At 43.3% G+C, this 26,697-nt stretch overlaps 1 protein-coding gene across 1 annotated transcript; it reads left to right on the top strand.

The window, feature by feature from the left end:
* Positions 1 to 19,434: 19,434 nt before the first annotated feature.
* LOC123405940 (E3 ubiquitin-protein ligase BOI-like) lies at positions 19,435 to 20,585 on the top strand. The gene is made up of 2 exons (XM_045099451.1): positions 19,435 to 19,730; positions 19,833 to 20,585. Exons 1-2 carry the CDS (start codon positions 19,503 to 19,505, stop codon positions 20,388 to 20,390), a joined length of 786 nt encoding a protein of 261 aa, XP_044955386.1. The 5' UTR covers positions 19,435 to 19,502; the 3' UTR covers positions 20,391 to 20,585.
* Positions 20,586 to 26,697: the final 6,112 nt, after the last annotated feature.

Consider the following 26,697-nt stretch of genomic DNA (forward strand, 5'->3'; position numbering starts at 1 on the left):
TTCATTGATAATTTCTCAAAGATCGCCAAACCCATGATAGAGTTATTGAAGAAGGAATCCAAGTATGTTTGGACTGAGGAATGTGAAATCAGTTTTCAAGAGTTGAAGAAACGTCTGGTTACAGCCCAGTGCTGATATTGCCGAACATTCGGAAGGATTTCCAGGTTTACTGTGACGCTTCTCGTCAAGGACTCGGAGGAGTGCTCATGCAAGAAGGTAAAGTTGTAGCCTATGCATCCAGACAGCTCAGACCCCACGAGTTGAATTACGCCACACATGACTTGGAACTAGCAGCCGTAGTGCACGCTCTCAAGACCTGGAGACATTTCCTGATTGGAAATAGTTGTGATGTTTACACTGATCACAAGAGCCTGAAATATATCTTCATGCAGAAGGAGTTGAACCTCAGACAGAGGCGATGGCTAGAGTTGATCAAGGACTATGACATGAGATTGCATTATCACCCAGGCAAGGCAAATGTTGTAGCCGATGCGTTGAGCCGCAAGAGTTATGTGAACACACTCACAGCTGGAGGATTACCCCAGGAGTTAGTCGATCACCTCCGAGAGCTCAAATTGGAAATAGTTCCAAGAGGATTTGTTGCCACACTAGAAATTCAGTCCACTTTGACCGAGAAGATCCGCGAGGCACAGAAATCAGACAAGGAGATAGCTGAGATTAAGCAGAAAATGAAAGACGGGAAGGCTACAGGTTTTCATGAGGATGAACACGAAACTTTATGGTTTGAGGATCGCATCTATGTGCCCAATGATCCCGAACTCGGGAAGTTGATACTTCAGGAGGCCCATGATTCCCCGTACTCAATACACCCCGGCAACACCAAGATGTATCTGGATCTGAAAGAAAGTATCTGGTGGACAGGAATGAAGAAAGACATTGCCGAGTTCGTAGCAATATGCGATGTTTGTCAGCGAGTAAAAGCCGAGCATCAGAAGCCAGCAGGTTTGCTCCAACCTCTGCCGATACCCGAGTGGAAATGGGAAAATCTTGGTATGGATTTCATCACAGGATTACCCAGAACCCGTTCTGGCTATGATTCTATTTGGGTTGTGGTCGATCATTTGACCAAGGTAGCTCACTTTATCCCTGTGAAGACTACTTACACGAGTGCCAAGCTGGCCAAGATATATATGACGAGGATCGTATGTCTGCACGGAGTACCGAAGAGCATTGTGTCAGATAGAGGGACTCAGTTCACATCCAAATTTTGGCACCAACTGCATGAAACCTTGGGAACGAGATTGGAGTTCAGTACAGCTTTTCACTCACAGACAGATGGACAGGCCGAGAGAGTCAATCAGATTCTGGAGGACATGTTGAGAGCTTGGGCACTAGACTATCGGTCTAGTTGGGATGACAATTTGCCTTATGCCGAGTTCTCATACAACAACAGCTACCAGACCAGTCTGAAGATGGCCCCTTTCGAAGCTCTATACGGAAGGAGGTGCAGAACACCGTTGATGTGGGATGGAGTTGGAGACCGACAACTTTTTGGTCCCAACCTTATCCGAGATTCTGAAGAGAAGGTCAAGCTAATTCGTGACCGACTCAAGATAGCTCAGTCCAGGCAGAAGAGTTATGCTGACAGCAAACGCAAGGAAGTAACATACGAAGTGGGAGACCGAGCATATCTTCGGGTGTCTCCACTTCGAGGAATCAAGAGATTCGGTGTGAAAGGAAAGTTAGCACCCCATTTCATTGGCCCCTACAAAATTCTTGAACGTAGAGGCGAAGTTGCATATAAACTGGCACTGCCGGAAGGATTGTCCGGAGTTCATGATGTCTTCCATGTTTCCCAGTTGAAGAAATGCCACGCTGAGATGGCTGATGTTCCGTTGAGAGATACAGTGCCCCTAGAGGCCATACATCTTGACAGTGATCTGACGTATGAGGAGAAACCCGTCAGGATTCTCGAGACTGCCAACAGAGTTATCCGCAGCAAGATCATCAAGTTCTGCAAGGTGTTGTGGAGCCACCACACCGAGGAAGAAGCCACCTGGGAACGAGAAGAGGATCTTCGTCGAGACCACCCGCACCTATTTTCTAGCCAACCCGGATCTCGAGGGCGAGATTCATCTTAAGGTGGGTAGGTTTGTAACATCCCCATTTTCCTAATTGGGAATGTTTTACATTGTAGCTAAGCATCTATGCATATTGATTGAAATAAAGTTGGCATTTGAATTCTTTCGACTTTTGATTTTGCATTTCTATTTTTCCTCACACGAGAAATGCCGGGAAAATACTCTCTTGCACGCAAGAGAGAGAGAGAGCGGAGGAAAATGACCCTCCATAGTGCGGGCATTTCTGAAATATTGGAGCCAAGAAATCCAAAGTTTATTTGCGAAAATATTTGCAAAAAGAAAATAAAGCTTTTTGGGGAATTTCTGAAAAACATTTTTTAAAGTTTTTATTTTTGCTTTAGAAAAATGTTATTCGAATAGAGGATATTTTTCTGATTTTTTTGGTATATAATACCTCATATTAAATATCTTATTTGTTTCCTTTTTATTCACTTTGATTTTTCTGTTTCGGAAAAAAGATTAACTAGGAAAGTTTTTTTTTAAAAGGAAAAAAACGCCTGGGCGCTTAATAACTTTGGGCCGAATCCCCCGTAGCCCGGGATTCCCGAATCCCTTAAGTGCCGCCCGACCGACCCCAGCGCCTCTCTCCCCCTCTCCCTGCGAGGCGGGCCCCACCGCCCGATTTCCCTCCCGAGTCAGTCTCCTTCTCCCCCCCGAGCCGCAGCACCTTCCTTTCATGGCCGAGCCCACTGCCACGCCGATCCCCACTCGGGATCTCCCTGCCCCTTTCTCCCCCGAGCTCCTCCCCACGCCTATAAGAGCTGCCGCCCCGCCCGCACCCCGTTCCTCCCACCGCCACGCCGAGACGCCGCCCCCAAGCTCCACCGCCTTCGGCCACCCGAGGCAGCAGCCTCCGGCCACTCCTCGCCTCCCCGACGCCACCATCACGTTCCCCGACCTCGCCCGCACCCTTTGGAGCTCTCACCGCCGCCGGAGGACCTCTCCAGCGCCATCCCCGCCCGCACCCGAGCCACCGCCGCCGTCGAGCTCCTACCGGAGTTCATCCCGCCGGTGAGCACTCCATCTCCCTCCATGCACCGTTGGATCTTTCACCGACGCACCAGATTAATTCCTAGATAACTCTTCGGTTCTGTTAAGAAAACCGTTCGGTTTTCTATTAGTATTAGTTAGCCGAGTAGTTTTTCTTTACTTTGCGAGCGTTCGTTGGATTAGCTACGCAGCACTCACCCCCTTAGCAAATCACTGAGCGACACGTGTCTGTTAGCAATTATTTTCTTTCTCTGTTTTGTTCCAAAAACAACAAAGTTTCTGTTTTGTTTTGGCCATAACTTTTGATCCCGAAGTCCAATGATGTTGATTCTTGTTCTAGTAGATCCCAAATTTTCCGTAGTTTGTAAAAACATGTAATTTGCCTATATTTGAATCTTTCAAATATGAATTAGATCAAATTTAGTTTAAACCTTGTTTTGCCTATTCCAGGAGTTTAAAAAATGATTTTTAGTTGATTCTTTTTGATACTGCTTCCTAGTGATTATATCTTACTGTGGTAGAAGTTTCAAAATTTGTAAATTATTTTTAAGGGGGTTTTTAACAGAAACAAGTTTCTGCCTTAGTGACGCGTATTGAATTCTTTCACTTAGGCCTTAGCAAATTTTTACTTCTGATGTTATTTTTACTTGTCGCTTGATGGTAGTGCTTATGGTGTGTATTGTGTTTGTATCGGTAGATCACCCGGAGTGCGAAGCTTGTTACTTAGAAGCGCTCGATCAAGACAACTATCATCAAGGCAAGTCATTTTGATCATTCTATTTCCTATGTTTTCGATGCATGGTAGTTTCACCTTTCTTTGCCCAATTGCATGCTGCCTAGGTACTTGGAAATCTTAGAATAGGTTGTAGTATCATGTGGTATGCACACAACAACCCCAATACTTGGCCCTGGGACGACAATTTCTTAATGCTATGCTTGAGTAGACGGGTTTTCGGTTGAGTGCATAACACGAGTGATGCGAGGTTGATTAAATAATCAAGACTGGTTAAGACAAGATTTTCAAGACCTCGGACGCAATGCAACTCTGGGTGAAGGACGGTTGATCGGCTCCCTAGAGAAACCAGTGGATGGCCCGGGATGCTGGAGCCGGCCATGACATCCTGCGGAAAGCTTCACCCTGGCTCGAAGAGACGGACGGAGACTTCAAGACTCAAGGCTTACCTGCAGAGCCACAAGTCATTATAGGCTCTGGCTTGGTTGGACAACGCGGCGACTCTGGACAGGCGGTGCTAGCAGATGTAGAAGAACGGTAGGAATGGATGGGCACCGACAGGGATTCAGAGGGACCCGTTGAAAGACCATGTTTTGATCATCCAGTCTTCAAACACCCTGAAGTGCGAGGACAAACACGGAGGCGATCAAATCTTGTGGGGAACGTGTGCAAAACTCTGCAGAGTGCCCAACCTAATCGCTTAGCCGTGTCCACGGTCATGGACGACTTGAGCCGAAGGCATTGAAATTCCCCTGAACTCTCGACACAACTTAATAATGATGTGGGTGTTAACAACTTTTAGGGTACGAGAATTGGTTTGCGGAACCATCTCGTTAACAACATACAATGTAGTAATATTTTGCTTCCAGCCCCTCTTGTTGTAGGATAAATTTGGCTTTATGCAAAACTCATAGGCCCACCGGCCAAATATGCATGTAGAGATAGTTGATTATTGTTTTACTCCTCTCTTTGATGACTTGCCGGCATATTCAATATGCTGACCTACACGGCTGCAACGTATCATGTTGCAGAGTACTTTTCTGACCAGGAGTGAGGCTACGATCTACGCTCAGCGACATGCCCTGGAGTCAGATGGACTCGTCTACCTGATGCTTCCGCTCGTCTTCGTTAGATATCTCATGAGATGGCCTTCAGCCACTTTATTGTAATCCTTTATTGTAATAAAGTACTCTTTATGAGATTTCGACTAATAAAGCTGTGTGATTGAACTCTTGAATATATACATTATGTACTGGGTGTGTACCAGCATGATCTTGGGATGGTATGGAAACACCAGAGGCTTGACTCGTCTTGAGTCGGGTCGCTACAGTATGCTTGAGAAACTGCTGGCTAATCCTTTTAGAGGAGATGGAACATCACATCCAGACTTGCATCTAATCTATGTAGATGAAGTTTGTGGTTTATTTAAGCTTGCAGGTTTGCCCGAGGATGAGGTCAAGAAGGTCTTTCCTTTATCTTTGAAGGATAAGGTGTTTACATGGTATAGGCTATGTGATGATACTGGATCATGGGACTACAATCGGTTGAAATTGGAATTTCATCAAAAGTTTTATCCTATGCATTTAGTACATCGTGATCGGAATTATATTGGTAACTTTTGGCCTCGTGACAGAAAAAGCATCGCTCATGCTTGGGGGAGGCTTAAATCAATGTTATATTTATGCCCCAACCATGAGCTCTCGAGAGAAATTATCATTCAGAACTTCTATGCTCGGCTTTCTCATGATGATCGCACCATGCTTGACACTTCTTGTACCGGTTCTTTTATGAAGAGAGATATTGACTTCAAATGGAATTTATTGGAGAGAATTAAACGCAACTCTGAAGATTGGGATCTTGAAGAAGGTAAGGAGTCAGGTATGAATTTCACGTTTGATTGCGTTAAATCCTTTGTTGAGACAAATACTTTTTGTGACTTTAGCGCTAAGTATGGACTTGACTCTGAGATAGTAGCTTCATTGTGTGAATCCTTTGCTGCCCATATTGATCTCCCCAAAGAGAAGTGGTTTAAATATCATCCTCCTTTAGAAGTCAATGTAGTTAAACCCACTCCATTTGAAGAGGAAGTCATTGCCTATAATGATCGTGTGGTTCCCGGTGCTTACATTGAGAAACCACCTTTCCCTGTTAGGATAAAGGATCATTCTAAAGCTTCAACTATGATACATAGAGGCTACATTAGAACACCTACACCCCCTGAGCAAATTAGAGTTGAACCTAGCATTGCGATCATCAAAGATCTTCTGTCTGACGATGTTGAGGGACATGATATTCACTTCTGTGAAGATGCTGCTAGAATTGCTAAACCTCACACTAGAGACAAACATAGGCCTGTTGTTGGCACGTCTGTGGTTTCTCTTAAGATAGGGGATCATTGTTATCATGGTTCATGTGATGTGTGTGCTAGTGTTAGTGTAATACCTCAATCCTTATACGATGAAATCAAAGATGAGATTGCACCTGTTGAGATAAAGCCTATTGATGTCACTATTCAGCTTGCCAATAGAGATACTATCTGCACTGTGGGAATTGTTAGGATGTTGAAGTCTTGTGTGGTAAAACGAAGTATCCTGCTGATTTCCTCGTTCTTGCTACCGCACAAGATAGCTTTTGTCCCATCATATTTGGCAGACCTTTTCTCAATACCGTCAATGCTCATATTGACTGTGAGAAGCAAACTCTCACTGTTGGCTTTGAAGGCGTGTCACATGATTTCAGTTTCTCCAAGGTTGGTAGACAACCTCTTGAAAAGGAGTTGCCTAGTAAGGATGAAACTATTGCCTTAGCTTCTATTGCCGTGCCTCCTACTTATCCCTTAGAGCAATACTTGCTTGAGCATGAAAATGATATGCATATGGATGAAAGGGATCAGATAGATAGAGTTGTCTTGGAACAATATCCTATCCTTAAGAATAATCTGTCTGTTGAACTGCTTGAGGATCCACCCCCACCAAAGGGTGATCCTGTGTTCGAGCTTAAACAGTTGCCTGATACTCTTAAGTGTTCTTATCTTGATGAAAAGGAGATGCATCTTGTCATAATTAGTGCTAGCCTCTCAGAGCATGAAGAAAAGAAGTTACTAAAATCTCTGAGGAAGCACCGTGCTGCTATTGGATATACTCTTGATGATCTTAAGGGCATTAGTCCCACTCTATGCCTGCACAAGATCAAAACTGATCCTGATTTCAAACCAGTTGCTGATCATCAAAGGAGATTGAATCCTAAGATGAAAGAAGTAGTAAGAAAAGAAATACTAAAGCTCCTGGAAGCGGGTATTGTCTATCCTGTTGCTCATAGCGATTGGTGAGTCCGATGCATTGCGTTCCTAAGAAGGGAGGCATTACCGTTGTCCCTAATGATAAGGATGAATTAATCCCACAGAGGATTATTACTCGCTATAGGATGGTGATCGATTTTAGGAAATTGAATAAAGCCACTAGGAAAGATCATTACCCTCTGCCTTTTATCGGCCAAATGCTAGAAAGGCTGTCTAAACACACACACTTCTGCTTTCTAGACGGTTATTCTGGTTTCTCCCAAATAACAGTTGCACAATCTGATTAGGAGAAAACCACTTTCCCCTGCCCTTTCGGTACCTTTGCTTATAGACGTATGCCTTTTGTCTTATGTAATGCACCTGCCACCTTTCAAAGATGTATGATGGCTATATTCTTTGACTTCTGTGAAAAGATTGTCGAGGTTTTCATGGATGACTTTTCCGTTTACGGGTCTTCTTTTGATGATTGCCTCAACAACCTTGATCGAGTCTTACAGAGATGTAAAGACACCAACCTTGTCTTGAATTGGGAGAAGTGCCACTTTATGGTTAATGAAGGCATCGTCTTAGGACATAAAATTTCTGAAAGAGGTATTGAAGTCGACAAGGCTAATTAAGGTTGATGCAATTGAGAAAATGCCATACCCCACAGATATCAAAGGTATAAGAAGTTTCCCTCGTCATGCTGGTTTCTATAGAAGGTTCATTAAAGACTTCTCTAAGATTTCTAGGCCTCTTACCAATCTCTTACAAAAGGATATTCCTTTTGTCTTTGACGATGATTGTGAGGAGCCTTAGAAATACTTAAGAGGGCTTCGATAACTGCACCTATTGTTCAACCACCTGATTGGAACTTGCCTTTTGAGATCATGTGTGATGCTAGTGATTATGCTGTTGGTGCTGTTCTAGGGCAAAGAGTTGACAAGAAGTTGAATGTTATTCACTACGCTAGTAAAACTCTAGACAGTGCCCAGAGAAACTATGCTACTACACAGAAGAAATTTTTAGCAGTCGTGTTTGCATGTGAAAAGTTCAGGTCTTACATAGTCGATCCAAAGTCACTATTCACACTCATCATGCTGCTATTAAGTACCTCATGGAGAAGAAGGACGGTAAACCTAGACTTATCAGATGGGTTCTCTTGCTACAAGAATTTGATTTGCACGTTGTCGACAAAAGGGTGCTGATAACCCAATAGCAGATAACTTGTCTAGGTTGGAGAACGTTCTTGATGACCCACAACCTACTGATGATAGCTTTCCCGGTGAGCAACTGAATGTCATCAATGCTTCACGTAGTGCACCGTGGTATGCTGATTATGAAAACTATATCGTTGCCAAATATATACCACCTAGTTTCACGTACCAGCAAAAGAAGAAATTCTTCTTTGACTTGAGACACTACTTTTGAGATGATCCTCACCTAGTTTCACGTACCACCTAGTTTCACGTACCAGCAAAAGGAGTAGTTGGTGTTATTAGACGTTGTGTACCTGAACATGATCAGGGACAGATCCTACGGAAGTGTTACTCTGAGGCCTACGGAGGACACCATGCGGGAGATAGAACTGCACACAAGGTATTGCAATCTGGTTTCTATTGGCCCACTCTCTTCAAGGATGCCCGTAAGTTTGTCTTGTCTTGTGACGAATGTCAAAGAGTAGGTAATATTAGCAAACGTCAGGAAATGCCTATGAACTATTCACTTGTCATTGAACCATTTGATGTCTGGGGCTTTGCTTATGTGGGACCTTTTCCAAAATCCAACGGGTATACTCATATCCTAGTTGCTGTTGATTACGTCACTAAGTGGGTAGAAGCTATCCCCACTAGTAGTGCTGATCACAACACCTCTATCAGGATGCTGAAAGAAGTTATCCTCCCTAGATTTGGAGTCCCTAGATATCTAATGACCGATGGTGGTTTACATTTCATTCATGGTGCTTTCCGTAAAACGCTTGCTAAGTACGATGTCAACCATAGAATTGCGTCTCCCTATCACCCTCAGTCTAGTGGTCAAGTAGATCTAAGCAACAGAGAGATTAAATTGATTCTGCAAAAGACTGTCAACAGGTCTAGAAAGAATTGGTCTAAGAAGCTCGATGATGCACTGTGGGCTTATAGAACTGCCTATAAGAATCCCATGGGCATGTCTCCGTACAAATTGGTGTATGGTAAAGCATGTCATTTACCTCTGGAGCTAGAACATAAAGCTTATTGGGCAATCAAAGATCTCAACTTGGATTTCAAACTTACCGGTGAGAAGAGGTTATTTGACATTAGCTCGCTTGTTGAATGGAGAACTCAGGCATATGAGAATGCCAAGTTGTTCAAAGAGAAGGTTAAGAGGTGGCATGACAAGAGAATAGAAAAGCGTGAGTTCAATGTAGGAGATTATGTCTTGCTATATAACTCTCGTTTAAGATTCTTTGCAGGAAAGCTTCTCTCTAAATGGGAAGGTCCCTATGTCGTTGAGGAAGTATATCGTTCCGGTGCTATCAAGATCAACAACACGGAAGGTAATTGTTCGAGAGTGGTAAATGGGCAGAGAATCAAGCATTATATCTCAGGTGCTCCCATAAATGTTGAAAGCAATATTATCAATACCATAACTCCGGAAGAATACCTAAGGGATATTTATCAGCCTGTTCCAGACCCCGAAAACGAAGAGGTATGTGATTCGGTAAGAAAACAGAGTCCAAAGCTTTTCCAATAGGAAATTTTCTCCATTTTGGAATTTTTGAAAAAATAAAAAAATTGGAAGTAGTCCGGAAAGTGCGCAAGGAGGCGACAAGCCTGCACGGCGCGGGCCCACCCCCTGGCCGCGTCGTGAGGGCTTGTGGCCACCGCGTGCGGTTCTCGGACTCCGTTTTCGTGCAGGGTACTCCTTCTGGTCTGAAAAAATCATTATATATACTCCCGTTTGGTCTGACCCCTGCATCACGCAGATTTCCTCTGTTTTTCGTTTCGAGCCTGTTTCTGTTGCAGATCTAGATCGCTATGACTTCTCCAAAAGCTCCGAAGGACAAGATCTTCGATAAGGTCATTAACCCCTACCCCCCCGGGAGTGCTGCAACACCCTCAATCTATCGAGATGCGTGAGGGGATGTTGCACATCCATGATGTTGAGGGGCCTAAGAAGACCAGAAGCATGGAGACGAGGCTCGAAGCAATGGAGTGATACGTCTCAAACGTATCTATAATTTTTGATGGTTTCACGCTGTTATCTTGTCAACTTTGGATGTTTTGTTTACCTTTTATATCTTTTTTGGGACTAACTTCTGTGTTTTTGACTCTTTTCAGATCTGATTTTGGAACGGATTCCAAACGGAATAAAATCCCCAAAATATTTTTTTCCAGAACGGAAGAAGATCGTGAGGCTTGAGGGCCAAGCAAGTGGGCCCACAAGCCCTGTTGTCGCGACCAGGGGGGAGGCTGTGGCAACCAAGCTTGTGCCCCCCTGGCACTCCCCTGCCCTAGGTCTTTGGCCTATAAATTCCCTAAAAATCCAGAAAAAATAAGGGAATCCATGAAAACACTTTTCCGCCGCGCAAGCTTCCGTTTCCACGAGACCTCATCTGGAGACCCTTCCCGGTGCCCTGTCGGAGGGGACTTTGGAGTTGGAGGGCTTCTTCATCAACATCATCGCCCCTCCAATGACTCGTGAGTAGTTCACTTCAGACCTACGGGTCCGTAGTTAGTAGCTAGATGGCTTCTTCTCTCTCTTGGATCTTCAATACAAAGTTCTCCATGATATTCATGGATATCTATCCGATGTAATCCTCTTTGGTGGTGTGTTTGTCGAGATCCGATGAATCGTGGATTTGTGATCAGATTATCTATGATATATATTTGAGTCTTTGCTGATTTCTTTTATGCATGATTTGATATCCTTGTAAGTCTCTCCGAGTCTTGGGTTTTGTTTGGCCAACTAGATCTATGATTCTTGCAATGGGAGAAGTGCTTGGTTTTGGGTTCATACCGTGTGGTGACCTTTCCTAGTGACAAAATGGGCAGGAAGGCATGCATCGTGTTGTTGCCATCAAGGGTAACAAGATGGGCTTTTATCGTAGATATGAGATTGTCCATCTACATCATGTCATCTTGCTTAAGGCGTTACTCTGTTCTCATGAACTTAATACACTAGATGCATGCTGGATAGCGGTCGACGCGTGGAGTAATAGTAGTAGATGCAGAAAGTATCGGTCTACTTGTTTTGGACGTGATGCCTATAGATATAATCATTTCCATAGATAACGTCACGACTTTGCGCGGTTCTATCAATTGCTCGACAGTAATTCGTTCACCCACCGTCTACTTGCTTTCGTGAGAGAAGCCACTAGTGAACACTACGACCCCCGGGTCTATTCACACCTATCGTTTCCACTTTCGCTTTTACTTTGCTTTGTTTCTTTTTGCTTTCAGTTCTCACTTGGCAAACAATCTTTAAGGGATTGACAACCCCTTCATAGCGTTGGGTACAAGCTCTTTGTGTTTGTGTAGGTACTTGTGACACTCCTTCACTGGATTGATACCTTGGTTCTCAAAACTAAGGGAAATACTCACCGCCGCTGTGCTACATCACCCTTTCCGCTTCGAGGGAACACCGACACAAGGCTCTAAGGCCATGGGGGAATCCTTTGCATATTTGCCAAGGAAGTCCCTAAAGGCATAGCCGTAGAAGAAGGATTCCTTGTGCCGTTGCTGAGGAGTATCAAGACAAGAATAGTCTCCCGTCAGCACGCTTGTTTCTGGCGCCGTTGGAAGGTCTTTTGCTGCAGTAGCATGGAGCAACAAGTCTTCAAGTGCCAAGGGATGGTGGAGCGTGGACTCAACACCAACCACATGATGATCACGGAGTTCACCAGCAAGCATAGGATTGATGCCAATGACATTGGGAAGCACCTCTCCAAGCTCTATGATAGGATTGATCAACTCTAAGCCCAGATCTATGACCTGCAGAACCAAAACTATGAGTATGAGTATAGATTTAAATCAATACGGTTGGCTGCAGATTTGAGGATTCCGGAGACTCGTTCATCTTTCCATGATGGAGCACCTATGCCTTGGAAGACGGAGGATCAAACTCATGTCGCTACAACTCCACCATCACCACCAAAGGAAGACAACTCAGCATTGGTATGGGCAATCCCCTTGGCTTGTGCCAAGATTGGGGGAGTTGCCCCGGTATCGTATCACCATCACATCTTTTGCCTTTACCTTTGTTTTAGTTTTCCTTTTCAGTTTTCTCTTTCTCTAGTAGATTAAAAGTCTTAGTGTTTTAGCCTTGAGTTTTGCTTTGTGTCACCCCCGATGTATTCGAGCTTGTGAGCCATATAATAAAGAGTGTCTTAGTCGAAGGGCTTTGCCTCTTGCCATGATCAAAAGAGTGAGATAGAACAAAAGCATGAAAGATCATGTAATGATCTTATGGAAAGTGATGGCTTCACATATAAAAAGAATGAGGATTGAAACTTGTTGAGGGTAGGCAAACGTAGACCTTGGTCATGGTTGCAATTAATAGGAATTCATAAAGAAGGAGAGGTTCACATATAAATATATCATCTCTCACACCATCTATGATTGTGAACACTCACTAAACTATTGCATGCCTAGAATTAGATGTTGGACAAGGAAGACAACATAATGAATTGTGTTTGCTTGGATCCGAACAATGTTATATGATTAGAGATCCCTTAGCATGTGACGATTTCTTCCACCTCATATTAGCCAAAACCTCCCGCACTAAGTAGAGATACTACTTGTGCATCCATAAACCTTCAACCCAGTTTTGCCATGTGATTCCACCATACCTACCTATGGATTGAATAAGATCCCTCAAGTAAGATGTCATCGGTGCAAGCAATAAAAATTGCTCTCTAATATGTATGATCTATTAGTGTGAGGAAAATAAGCTTTGTACGAACCTGTGATGAGGAAGACATAAAAGCGACAGACTGCATAATAAAGTTCTTTATCACAGGAGGCAATATAAAGTGACATTCCTCTGCACTAAGAGGACACACATCCAAACCTCAAAAGCGCATGACAACCTCTGCTTCCCTCTGCGAAGGGCCTATCTTGTACCTTTACTTTTTGCTCTTGAAAGAGTCATGGTGATCTTCACCAATTCCTTGTTTCACCTTTATCTTGGCTAACGTTATATGCTGGGGAAAGATCTATATTCATATGTCAGCTTGGAGGTAAGTATTTATGAATTATTATTGTTGACATTACCCTTGAGGTAAGCAGTTGGGAGGCAAAACTATAAGCCCCTATCTTTCTCTGTGTTCAGCTGAAACTTTGATCTCATGAGTACCACATGAGTTGTAGCAATTGTAGAAAACGAAAGAATGATTGAGTTTGTGGATTTGCTTTACAAGCTCTTATTTGACTCTTTCCGATGTTGTGATAAATTGCAATTGCTTCAATGACTAAAGGCTATCAGTTGTTACTTCTCGGTAAGGTTCTTGATCCATGCTTTACTTGTGAAGGAATTATCACTTTAGCATGAGAGATTATATGTTGGTATTGCTGCGCTGATCAAGATCATGATGCATGCATGTTTGTATCTTGTTTTGTCGACACCTCTCTCCCTAAACATGTGGACATATTTACTGAGCTAGGCTTTCGCTTGAGAACAAGCGAGGTCTAAGCTTGGGGGAGTTGATACGTCCATTTTGTATCATGTTTTCATGTTGATATTTATCGCTTCTTGGGCTGTTATTTCACTTCACGATACAATTCGTATGCCTTTTCTCTCTTATTTTGCAAGGTTTACATCAAGAGGGACAATGCCGGCAACTGGAATTCTGGCCTGAAAGTGCAGCAAGTTTGAGGTACCTATTCTGCGCAACTCGAAACGCCATAAAAATCAACGAGGATTTTTTTCCGGATTTATAAAAAATACTGGGCCGAAGATGCGCCAGAGGGGCGCCAGGGGTTGGCCACAAGCCTGCACGGCACGGCCACCCCTCCAGGCCGCACCATGAGGGCTTGTGGGCAACCTACTGGCCCACTTGTCCCCCTCTTTTTCTATATGAAGGGTTTCATCCAGGAAAAAATCAAGGAGGAGCTTTTTCGTGGTTTCGCCGCCGCCACGAGGCGGAACTTGCGCAGAACCAATCTAGACCTTCGGCAGGACGATCCTGCCGGGGAAACCTCCCTCCCGGAGGGGGAAATCATCGCCATCGTCATCACCAACACTCCTCTCATCGAAGGGGACTCATCACCATCAACATCTTCATCAGCACCATGTCATCTCCAAACCCTAGTTCATCACTTGTAACCAATCTCCGTCTCGCGACTCCGATTGGTACTTGTAAGGATGCTAGTAGTGTTGATTACTCCTTGTAGTTGATGCTTGTTGGATTACTTGGTGGAAGATTTTATGTTCAGATCCTTGATGCTACTCATTACCTCTCTGGTCATGAATATGATTATGCTTTGTGAGTAGTTACTTTGGTTCTTGAGGACATGGGATAAGTCATGCTAATAGTAGTGATGTGAATTTGGTATTCGTTCGATATTTTGATGTGTTGCATGTTGTTTTTCCTCTAGTGGTGTTATGTGAACGTCGACTACATAACACTTCACCATTATTTGGGCCTAGAGGAAGGCATTGGGAAGCAGTAAGTAGATGATGGGTTGCTAGAGTGACAGAAGCTTAAACCCTAGTTTAATGCTATGGTTAGACTTTGTCTTAATTCTTCTTAAGGGGCTGATTTGGATCCACTAGTTTAATGCTATGGTTAGACTTTGTCTTAATTCTTCTTTCGTAGTTGCAGATGCTTGCGAGAGGGTTTAATCATAAGTGGGATGCTTGTCCAAGTAAGTGCAGTACCCAAGCGCCGGTCCACCCACATATCAAATGATCTAAGTAACGAACGCGAATCATATGAACATGATGAAAACTAGCATGAAAAAAAATTCCCGTGTGTCCTCGGGAGCGTTTTTCCTCCTATAAGACTTTGTCCAGGCTTGTCCCTTGATAGAAAAGGGATTGGGCCACTTTGCTGCACCGTTGCTACTTTTGTTACTTTTTGCTTGCTACGAATCATCTCACCACACAATCACTTGCTACCGACAATTTCAGTGCTTGCAGATATTTCCTTGCTGAAAACCACTTGTCAGATCCTTCTGCTCCTCATTGGGTTCGACACTCTTACTTATCGAAAGGAATGCGATTGATCCCCTATACTTGTGGGTCATCAATGCCCTAGAGGCAATAATAAAATGGTTATTATCATATTTCCTTGTTCATGATAATCGTCTATTGTTCATGCTATAATTGTATTAACAGGAAACAGTAATACATGTGTGAATAAATATATCACAATTTATGTGTCCCTAGCAAGCCTCTAGTTGGCTAGCTCGTTGATTAATAGATGATCATGGTTTCCTGATCATGGACATTGGATGTCATTGATAACGGGATCACATCATTAGGAGAATGATGTGATGGACAAGACCCAATCCTAAGCATACCACTAGATCGTGTTGTTCGTGTGCTAAAGCTTTTCTAATGTCAAGTATCTTTTCCTTCGACCGTGAGATTGCGCAACTCCCGGATACCGTAGGAGTGCTTTTGGTATATCAAACGTCACAACGTAACTGGGTGACTATAAAGGTACACTACAGATATCTCCAAAAGTATGTGTTGGGTTGGTACGAATCGAGATCAGGATTTGTCACTCCATGTGACGGAGAGGTATCTCTGGGCCCACTCGGTAGAACATCATCATAATTAGGTCAATGTGACTAAGGAGTTAGTCATGAGATGATGTACTTCCGAACGAGTAAAGAGACTTTCCGGTAACGAGATTGAACAAGGTATAGGGATACCGACGATCGAATCTCGGGCAAGTTCTATACCGATAGACAAAGGGAATTGTATACGGGATTGGATGAATCCTTGACATCGTGGTTCATCCGATGAGATCATCGTGGAACACGTGGGAGCCACCATGGGTATCCAGACCCCGCTGATGGTTATTGGCCGAGAGGTGTCTCGGTCATGTCTGCATGCCTCCCAAACCCATAGGGTCTACATACTTAAGGTTCGATGACGCTAGGGTTATAGGGATTGTTGTACGAGGTTACCAAAGGTTGTTTGGAGTCCTGGATGAGATCCCGGACATCACGAGGAGCTCCGGAATGGATGGGTTTGGACATCGGAAATGTTTCGGGCACCACCGGCGATGTGCCGGGACCACCGGAAGGGTTCCGGGGGCCCACCGGGAGGGGCCACCGGCCCCGGGAGGCTACACGGGCCAAGTGTGAGAGGGAACTAGCCCCTGGGTGGGCTGGTGCGCCCCCCACACCCATCCCAAGGCGCACGAGAGAGGGAATGGGGGGGGGGGGGAACCCTAGGCGCAGGTGGGCTAAGGCCCACCTAGGGGTGCGCCACCCCCTCTCTTCCCCTGTCCGCCGCCCAGCCCCTCCCATCTAGGGCTGCCGCACCCTTTGGTCGTGGGAACCCTAAAGGGTGCGCCCCCTCCCCTTCCCCCCTATATACAGTGGAGGTTTTGGCCATTGGAGACAGGCAATTCTCTCTCTCTCGGCCCAGCCCTGCTTCTCCTCTCCCTCGTCTCCCACCGTGCTTGCCGAAGCCCTGCCGGGAGACCTCGTAGCTCATTCGCCACCACGCCGTCGTGCTACCGGAGCTCTTCCCAACCTCTCCCTCGTCCTTGGTGGATCAAGGTGCGGGAGACGTCACCGGGGTGCACGTGTGTTGAACACGGAGGTGCCGTGGTTCGGCACTAGATCGAAATCACACCGCGATCTGAATTGCAGCGAGTACGACTCCATCAACCGCGTTCTAGCAACGCTTCCGCTTAGCGATCTTCAAAGGTATGAAGATGCTCTCACCCTCTCTCGTTGCTGGTTTCTCCATAGGTAGATCTATGTATGCCGTAGGAAATTTTAGAATTTTTGCTACGTTTCCCAACATTTCCATGAAAACTTTCCATGGACAATGGGCAAAACTTCAAAATCCGCATGAATATCACTGCAAATTTTTAATTGTGTCATGGAGATTTTTGTCCTTGTGCTCACTTTTTGGTGCTTGTGTGTGTCAAAAAATGCAGGTATATTTGTGTATTTAAAAGATAGCAAAGTTAAGAAATTTTTATTTGACCGATACGGCATTGCTCAGAATTTTTTATACATGTCCAATGGCAATTTGTGTAGAAATATTTTTCTTCTATCATATATGTCCATTTTTTTGTCTTTTTCATAATATCATGAGAAATTTTGTCACCCTGAGTTGTCATGAATTTTTGTTTGAACATCATAGCAAATCATGAAATTTTCTATCATGTAATTTTTATTGTTTCATAAATATATGATAGTTTTGTTCATTAGTGCATGGCAATTTTTGCCATCTAGTATGGACATTCTAGATGTTTTCAAGGGACTGTAGTTTTTGTGCAGGTTTTCGGTGCCCAATTGTAGTTCTTGTTTTCTTCAAGTCTTTGATCTTCTTAGCAGCCTAGGCCTAGTTCCCGGTACATCGGCATATGTTCGGACGCAAATAGTCCACAACATTCCTAAAGACCGATCTAAAAGGAGTGTGACACTCTCCCTAATAAGGAAGTCCTAGTCTTCTCTCGTATCCGAGGTGGGACTAAAGTCACTAGCACAATCAAAGGTCAGGTTACTGACACCCCCACCCCCGAGGAAGTCCCCATAGGATGGTATGGACCCCCCGCTCTGATACCACTTCTAAGCAGCCTAGGCCCAGTTCCTGGTCCATCGTCATACATTGGGATGTTTTTGGTGCGCATCACACAGTTTTTGGGCTGGTCCGCTCCACGCACGTCGCTCGGCATGGGGGAGATCGTACTAACGATCTCGTCCGGCTGTTCGCGTCCCTGGAACGAACATCGTTTGTTTCGTCAGGCAATTACCAGCGTACCAAATTATTTGGTCCTTTATTATTCTTTTCCAAAGATACGTAAATGGTAGGTTTATTAACAGGCAATTTTTGAAAAGGAGGACCTCCAGCCTCTACAGCAGCTTTAATTATTTGGTCTTTTGCTTTCTTTATTTTGATTTTGTAACCATGCGGCCTTTTTATATCAAGTTTGGGTTGCAAACCATTTAGACATACGGTTGGATGTGTGAATTGTGATGATTTGTTGTTGTTGTAACATACAGATCAGCACTGTTTTGCACAACTGTAGAAGCCATGTCTTGGATGGATTTCCTCCAGCAATAGTATTTGTATCCCGCAATTTAAGACGATAAAGTATATATGCAAGGAACAAATGATCGAAGTTAAAGTATATACTCGATGGATTTGTACACACTTTCGCAGAGATATTTGGCAATTATAGAAAAGAAGTAATTTTCATCCAAATGAAACGTATAAATCCATATATGCCGATTTGCAAAAATTAATGGCCGACGTTGGGTATCTGTTCTCACCGGATCCGTTAGATCATTTATTTTCTTTCTAATTTTGAGCCTCTACGCTTTAACTTACTTCCCTAATTTCCTACGTCATTTCCTGAACTGTCTACAGCTAGCCAGCCAAAGAACGCCTATATGTACATTAAAAGTACGTGCGCCGATTCTGGGAACGCATGCAGTGCATGAACGAACTAAGCGATGAAAATGCAATTTCCCTTTGCCAAGTCCAGAGATTAGTTTGTTTTGTTTAATTTGGGTTTCCATTCACCACAGGATTCATCAAGCAACCACTCCTCAGAAATGGACGCTGAATTGGAGCCAGAACATATACTACCGCAGACGAGTATACACACCACGTCGCATGTGTTGTCAGCTATCTCAAGTTAAGTTATGACAAGTATTTGATGTAAAAGAAGAAAAAGAAAAAGAAAAAGAAAAAATAAATGAGGATACACATCTAATAATCTTGGCATCTAGGTTTTCCTCGGGGTTTTGCAAGTCATCAGGATCGATCAATCGACCCAAGCTATTTCCGTGCATATATAATATATATATATAGGTGTTCGTTGCAGATTTATAAATAAAGAAAGAAACACAGAAATTCTTGGTTTCTACTCCAAATTTAGGAAGATTGAAACGGGAACCATAATACATGAAAATTCATCCTGAAATGGAGAGGTATTATTCCTGGGGTCAAATATAATCTTCAGTTGCTCTTCTCACTCGACGCCAACCAAAGGCCATTAATGCACCCGCTCGCTGCCAACCTTGCGCGTCGTCTGCCACCCCACCGATCGATGACCCCACCCCTCACATCTGACTCCGGGAACGCGCCGCCCTGGCTCTATATATAGGGGCGCATCATGGCCGTGGACGCCCAACGCTTACACCACATGATACTCGGAACCGGCCATCACCAAACTGCCGCTGCTCACGGGCTCGCCGCTGGAGCCTCCGCCGCTACGATGCCTATGAGCAATGAGCCTTTGTATGGCTCTGCGGTGCCCAGCCAGCAGGGATACCACTCGTACAATGGCCTCGTAGCGTCGCCGTCGCCGACGTTGGGCGTCAGGTTTGACGGCGCTCAAGAAATGACCACCAACAAGCGGAAGCGGGACGAGCAGTCGTCGACGCTTGGCGCGGCTCAGGCGCAACAGCACCCGGTCGTCGTCGACCGCAACGTGCGCAACCAGGTAAGTACCCAGATCAAATCGCCACCATGCATGCATGTACCGATCCATACTTTGCGTTTGATGCTTATCTAGCTTTCGTTAACCGTGTAATCGTTGATGCAGGCAGAAAAGTTTTGGAATACTTTGGAGCAGGAGAGGCAGATGCAAGAGACGCTCACGGTCTCGACCGTGAAGGCCATGGCCGAGAAACTGCTCTTGGCCAAGGATCAGGAGATCATGCGGAGCTGGAGCGTGAACTGGGCACTTGGGGAGCGCTTCAGGACCCTCTACAGGGAGGCTCAAGCGTGGCGCATGGATGCGCAGTCCAAGCAGACCGCAGCCAACGTGCTCCGCGCCGACCTAGAGCGGGCGCTCGCCCAGCAAGCGGCCCGTTATGGTGGCGGTGGCAGTGGCAGCGGCAACGGTGAGGACGACGCCGAGTCATGCTGCTGGGGCGAGAACCATGTAGCGTTCTGCGGGGAGGTGGAGGTGGAGACGCCGGTAGTGGGGCCTCCGGTAACTGGAGTCGGCATGTGCAAGCGGTGCAATCAGAGCGCGCCGGTGGTGGTCATGCTACCATGCCGGCACCTCTCCGTTTGCGGGCCATGCGCGGAAGCAGCATGGTGGTGCCCGTCGTGTGGATGCGCCAAGCAGGGCAGCATCTGCATCAACTTCTCCTGATGCAAGGAAGTAATAGTTCTTGGAACGCATGAACCGGTGCCAGGCCGAACATTCATGCGTCATTATTTTCATAGTTTTAGAGTCGGCATTTTATTTCATTTTGAACCTTTTTCAAATTGACTTTTGTAAGTTTTGTTTTCTTCTACTTTGTTTGTTCTCGATGGGGATGCTACCGCAAAGGTTCGATGACCTCGATATGAGGGATGAGTAGCCTCTCTTTTGTTTGGTTTAGGTTTCTTCTTAAGCTATTGTATCATTCATTCAACAAGAAGAAAAATAGTTTGTACTACTACTATGTCTGAGCGTTTGCGATGAGTTACTTGATCGCCGCATCAGAGCGGTGGGAGATGGTAGAGATAGTGTATACAGTCGTGTGGAAATATTGGGAAGATGAGAAAGATGACATGTATGACTATGGTAGTACAGAGGAAATGATTGCACGAAGGATAGAGGGTGTGCGGCGCCCGGCGGCGCGAGCGAGGAGTGGGTGGGTGACTAGGGTTTAGAGATCAGATAGCAAGGAACCAAAATGGACAAGTCAGATTTAGATCCAATGGTCCACAAAGATTGGTTGGATTTGGAAAAAAATTGCTCGGCTGGCAAAGCTGGATTTGTATAAATTCATAAAATTGAATACATAGAAGAAAATGCTTTAATTGTATTCATGAATGACGAAGAGAAGGTTTTCCATAAAACAACACATTTGAGCAAAGGCTGACCATGCTGGGGTTAAGGTATCTAATAACCAATTTTAGATCTAACAGACCAAAAGATTAATTAAATTGTGTACAAACAAAACATTTAGATTCTACAATGTGACCACACTACAAGAAATATGGCAACTAACGACCTTATGGTAGTGACGCTCACAGAAATGGTCGTAAATCTATGACCATTTGAGACCAATTGGTCGTAAAATGTCCGGAGGGGTGCTAACCCTACGAACTAACGAGCAATTTCATCAGAAAGGTCGTAACTTCCTCATTGGAAATGGTCGTAAAGTGAATAACGCTGATCGCTGCCTAATTTGTAGCTAACTACGACCAATATAGATGGTCATAGCTACGACTAGGTGCCACATCATCAGCTTTGCCTAGGTGTCATGTCCATGTGTCAATTTTTGCCTAGTTTCTGAAAGCAACCTAATATTTATTCGTTCCAAAAATTCTCGAAAAATTCTCATAAATACTTTGGATCATATATTCCCCAAATATGTGAAAACCCTTTCTTCCATAGTTTGAAAATAATTCAGCAATATTCATTTTCCTATTCTGTTCAGAATAGCAGTTCGTGAAGGAAGTGCGATTTCTATTTTGTCGATTGCACTTAAATTTTTTGGGCACTCTTTCCTATCCAAATCATTGCCTCATAAAATCTTTCGGAACCATTTTCCTAGTAAATCTTTCTCAGCAAATTTCCAAAGTTTTGTTCAGCTAACAACTTTGTGAAGGAAGTACTAGCTAGGAATACCCTAACGAGTTGAATTTTTTCCACATCTTCTATATGCCCAAATCGTAGCTCTCCAAAAAAATTGAGCCCATCTAACAATCCATGTGAGCTCATCATCCAATCTTTGTTTCTGGTAATATTTTCAGTTTGTGAAGCAACTACATTTTATATTTCTTTATAGTTGATGAAAATTTACCACGACATGAAGTTGTCCACATAACCTCACTCCACCAAATTTTAACTCATTTAATTCAGCTAGTTTCCCTCAATATTTTTCCCAATATTCTGTTCACTTGGGAGCATTGTGAAGGAAGTACAATTTTTGTTTTTCCAAATTTTATGAAAATTTTAGAGTGCATTAATGTGCCCAAATTATCATTCTCCTCCAAATTGCAGCTCAATATAATCAGTTATGTGAGCCCAGTTTCAGTTACCATTTTATGTCCACATTGGCACATTATGAAGGAAGTGTCACTTTGGCATGTCCAAATGGTATACTTTTTTTACAGTGCCTTCCTATGCCTAAACTAACATCATCCACAAAATTTCATATCAATCCATTCATTCATTTGATCCCAGCTTCAACATTCATATTTCTGCACAATGTGGTACTTTGCAAAGCAAGTGTCACATAGGTTCATCCATTTGAGTTGAAAATTTGGCAAGAGAGTCTCCTTAGTATATGATCATCGTCATCCAAAATTTAGACCCATTGTCTATGTGCATTTCCCGCACCGCTAATCAAACACTTGGCTGCTAATTCATGTTTGAGCTTAGTGTGGTCTCCTTGTGAGATTCTTGTATTGTATTTCTTCTTCCTAACATCTACCGAGGGAGTGTCCAACCCACCAGACATGCCTATTCCATCCAGAATGTGTGGCAACGCAACGGTCAGGCGGTGACCACGCGGCTCGCATGCAAGTTTACGCGATCTAGAGTAGGGGCCCTCGACCACCATCCAAACCTCGACATCAAGCCACGACATCATGTATTTCTGATTAAATAGATACTTATGTATGTATAAATGATTTTTGGGAAAAATAAAGAGCAAATTATACTGGAGCTGCAGTTCAAATTTAACCCGTTTCCAACTGAATTGACATAAATTTGTCTTTTTCACGAAAGATGGATAAAGTTTTTAACACCCAACCATTTTGTCAATTGTACATGAAATATGACCTAGTATTTTATAAAAATAATTTGGTGCAATTTTGAAACAAATATATGGTAGGTCCTTCACAAAAAAAATTCATTTTGGCCACTTGAAAAATGGAAAATGAAATTTTCATACAAGGAAAATAAAAACTTCCTTAATCAACATTGTTTGCCATTCCAATATGATGACACAACGCGAAATTTTGCATTTTTTCATAATATTAGATCGTTTCAACAAAATATGCCATGAACGTCGCCATAAGATTGATCATTTGGCTCAAAAGCCATTAATCTTCGCACATGATAGCTAATTTCTAAGAACACTTTTTAAAAATAATTAACTTTATTATTTTTCCTGGTAACTTGGTCACATATGATGACACAACGCGAAATTTTGCATTTTTTTTATTTTGTTTGAATTTGTTATGCCCGTTTCAAAATGCGGTCGAAACGGTGGGCATGACCATTCATAGCTAGGGGTTGAATCTTCACAAAATTTTGTTGGATCTCTGATTAAATAGATACTTCTTTACCTAAAAATTATTTTTGGAAAAAATCGTGAGAAAACTATGACCCGCTTCCTACTGAATCGGCGGTAGTTTGTCTTTTGCACTAGAGGTGGATCGAAACCTTTTGGCACCCAACTATTTGGTCAATTGTGCATTGAATATGGATTGATATTTTAGAAAAATGATTTGGTCCAATTTTACAACAAAATTTGGTAGGTCCTTCACAAATAAACTCATTTTGTGTACTCAGAAAAAGGAAAATGATTTTTTTGTGCAAAGAAAATGACAACTCCCTTTGGCAACATTGTTTGTCATTCCAACATGCACCCTCCTGCAAAATATGATATCATTTGAACAAACTATGGCAAGAATGTGGCCATGAGATTGATCATTTGGCTTGAAAGCATGAATCTTCACACGTGATAGCTCATTTCTCAGAACACTTTTTAAAAATAATTACCGTATTACAAGTTTATTATTTTTTCTGGTAACTTGGTCACATATGATAACACAATGCGAAGGTTTTGCATTTTTTTTGAATTTGTTATGCCCGTTTCAAAATGCGGTCGAAACGGCGGGCATGACCGTTCATAGCTAGGGGTTGAATCTTGCCAAAATTTTATTGGATATATGATTAAATAGATACTTCTTTACCTAAAAATGATTTTTCGAAAATATCATTAGAAAACTATGAGGCACCTCTAATACAAATTTGACCCGCTTCCTACTGAATCGGCGGTAATTTGTCTTTTTCACTAGAGGTGGATCGAAACCTTTTGGTACCCAACCATTTGGTAAATTGTGCATTGAATATGGACTAATATTTTAGAAAAATTATTTGGTCCAATTTTACAACAAATATGTCGTAGGTCCTTCACAAAAAAACTCATTTTAGGCACTTGAAAAAAAGAAAATGATTATTTTGTGCAAAGAAAATGAAAACACTCATTGGCAACATTGTTTGTCATTCCAACATTCACCCTTCCGCAAAATATGAGATCATTGGAACAAACTATGGCATGAATGTGGCCATGAGATTGATCATTTGGCTTGAAAGCATCAATCTTCACACATGATAGCTCATTTCTTAGAACACTTTATTTAAAATAATTGCCGTATTACAAATTTATTTTTATTGGTACCTTGGTCACATATAATGACACAATACGAAGGATTTCCATTTTTTTTGGAATTTTTCATGCCCATTTAAAAATGCGGTCAAAACGGCGGGTAGGACCGTTCCTAGCTAGTGGTTGAATATTGGAATTGTTTTGGTGTTTATCCCATTAAACAGATACTTGTGTACCTAGAAATTATTTTTAGAAAAAATCATGAGCAAACTATGAGGGAACTGCAGTTCAAATTTGACCCCCTTCCTAGTGAATTGCCAAAAAATTGTTTTTTTCGTGAGAGGTGGATCGATAATTTTTGCAACGCAACCATTTGATGAATTGTACATAAAATATGGTCTAATATTTTCTGAAAATGGTGTAGTGCCATTTTTCAACAAATATTCGGTAGGTAGTTCAAAAAAACTCATTTTTGACACTCCAAAATGGACGAGAGGTGGACGGAAAAACTTTTAAAATTTGTACATAAAGTACGGTCAAATATTTTCGAAAACTATTGCGGTCCAATTTTGTAACTCATATTTGATAGGTTCTTTATATAGGTGAAAGCAAAGATAAGAAACAAAAAAACGTATTTACATAGGCTTAATTCTCATTGGTGGACAAGTGTGTTTTATGGATTGATGACATGACATCCATCCATCCGTCCATCCACCCACCCACCCGCAGCCCAAAATCTAACTCCACTCCTCCCGTCGGTCCCCTCTCCCCTCTCCCTCTCCCCGTTTCAGAAAAACATCACAAAACAGGAAATAAAATCTACCCTGAATCATAAACTGCTCATGTCAAGAATAGTGGTTGTTCTTGCATATGCCAGATTTGGCAATATTCCTCTTATGGAATGTTCCAGATTTGGAAAAAAATACCTCACAACCAATAAGAAAACAAACTACATACAAAAAACGGGGGGCACTAGTCATAGACACCAGGGCCCCTAGTATGACATGTGGCCGTGTGGCCCAACTATCACACACACCACATGGCTGAAATGGCAAAAAGGGGAAAATGTAACTTGGTGGGGGTTCAAACCCATCACCTCTCCCACACCAAACACACACCTCTACCACTAGGCTATGACAGGATAGCTGAACTAACAGGGTATTTAGGAAGGAAAACCTCCTCTGCCCACTAATACACAACACCACACAGGAAAAAAGGGGGGGCTAGTATGACATGTGGCCCTGTGGCCCACCTGTCACACACACACCACACACGCATAGCTGAAATGGAAAAAAAAGGAAACAATGAGTCTTGGAGGGGGTTCGAACCCACCACCTCTCCCACACTAGACACACACCTCTACCACTAGGCTATGACAGGATAGCTGAACTAATAGGGTACTCAGGCAGGAAAACCTCCTCTGCCCACTAATACACAACACCACATAGGGAAAAGGGGGGATTTTAATTGTGTCCATAGGGACTCGAACCTGGGTCTCCCAAGGAAGAGAGGATGGGCGCTACCACTGGGCTAAGAGGGGGGATTCGAACTAAAGGGGCTGAGCCTCTATTCAGCTAGCCCCCAGCGGAGGCTGGTCTTCTTCTTCCTCCAAACAGAGTAGAAGACGACCGCGCGGGTGAGCCGGACGACGATGGCTGCGACCAGGACTTGCTGACGGGGGTTGTTGTTGGAAATATGCCCTAGAGGCAGTAATAAATTAGTTATTATTATATTTCCTTGTTCATAATAATCATTTATTATCCATGCTAGAATTGTATTAATTGGAAACTCAAATACATATGTGTGGATACATAGACAACACACTGTCCCTAGTGAGCCTCTAGTTGACAAGTTTGTTGATCAAAGATGGTCAAGGATTCCTAGCCATAGGCAAGTGTTGTCACTTGATAACGGGATCACATCATTGGGAGAATGATGTGATGGACAAGGTCCAAACTATAAACATAGTATATGATCGTGTCAGTTTATTGCTACTGTTTTCTACATGTCAATGTATCTGGTCCTATGACCATGAGATCATGCAACTCCCAGACACCGGAAGAATACCTTGTGGGTTATCAAACGTCGCAACGTAACTGTGTGACTATAAAGGTGCTCTACAGG

The sequence above is a fragment of the Hordeum vulgare genome, chromosome 6H (genome assembly GCF_904849725.1).
Source record: "Hordeum vulgare subsp. vulgare chromosome 6H, MorexV3_pseudomolecules_assembly, whole genome shotgun sequence".
NCBI lineage: Eukaryota > Viridiplantae > Streptophyta > Magnoliopsida > Poales > Poaceae > Hordeum > Hordeum vulgare.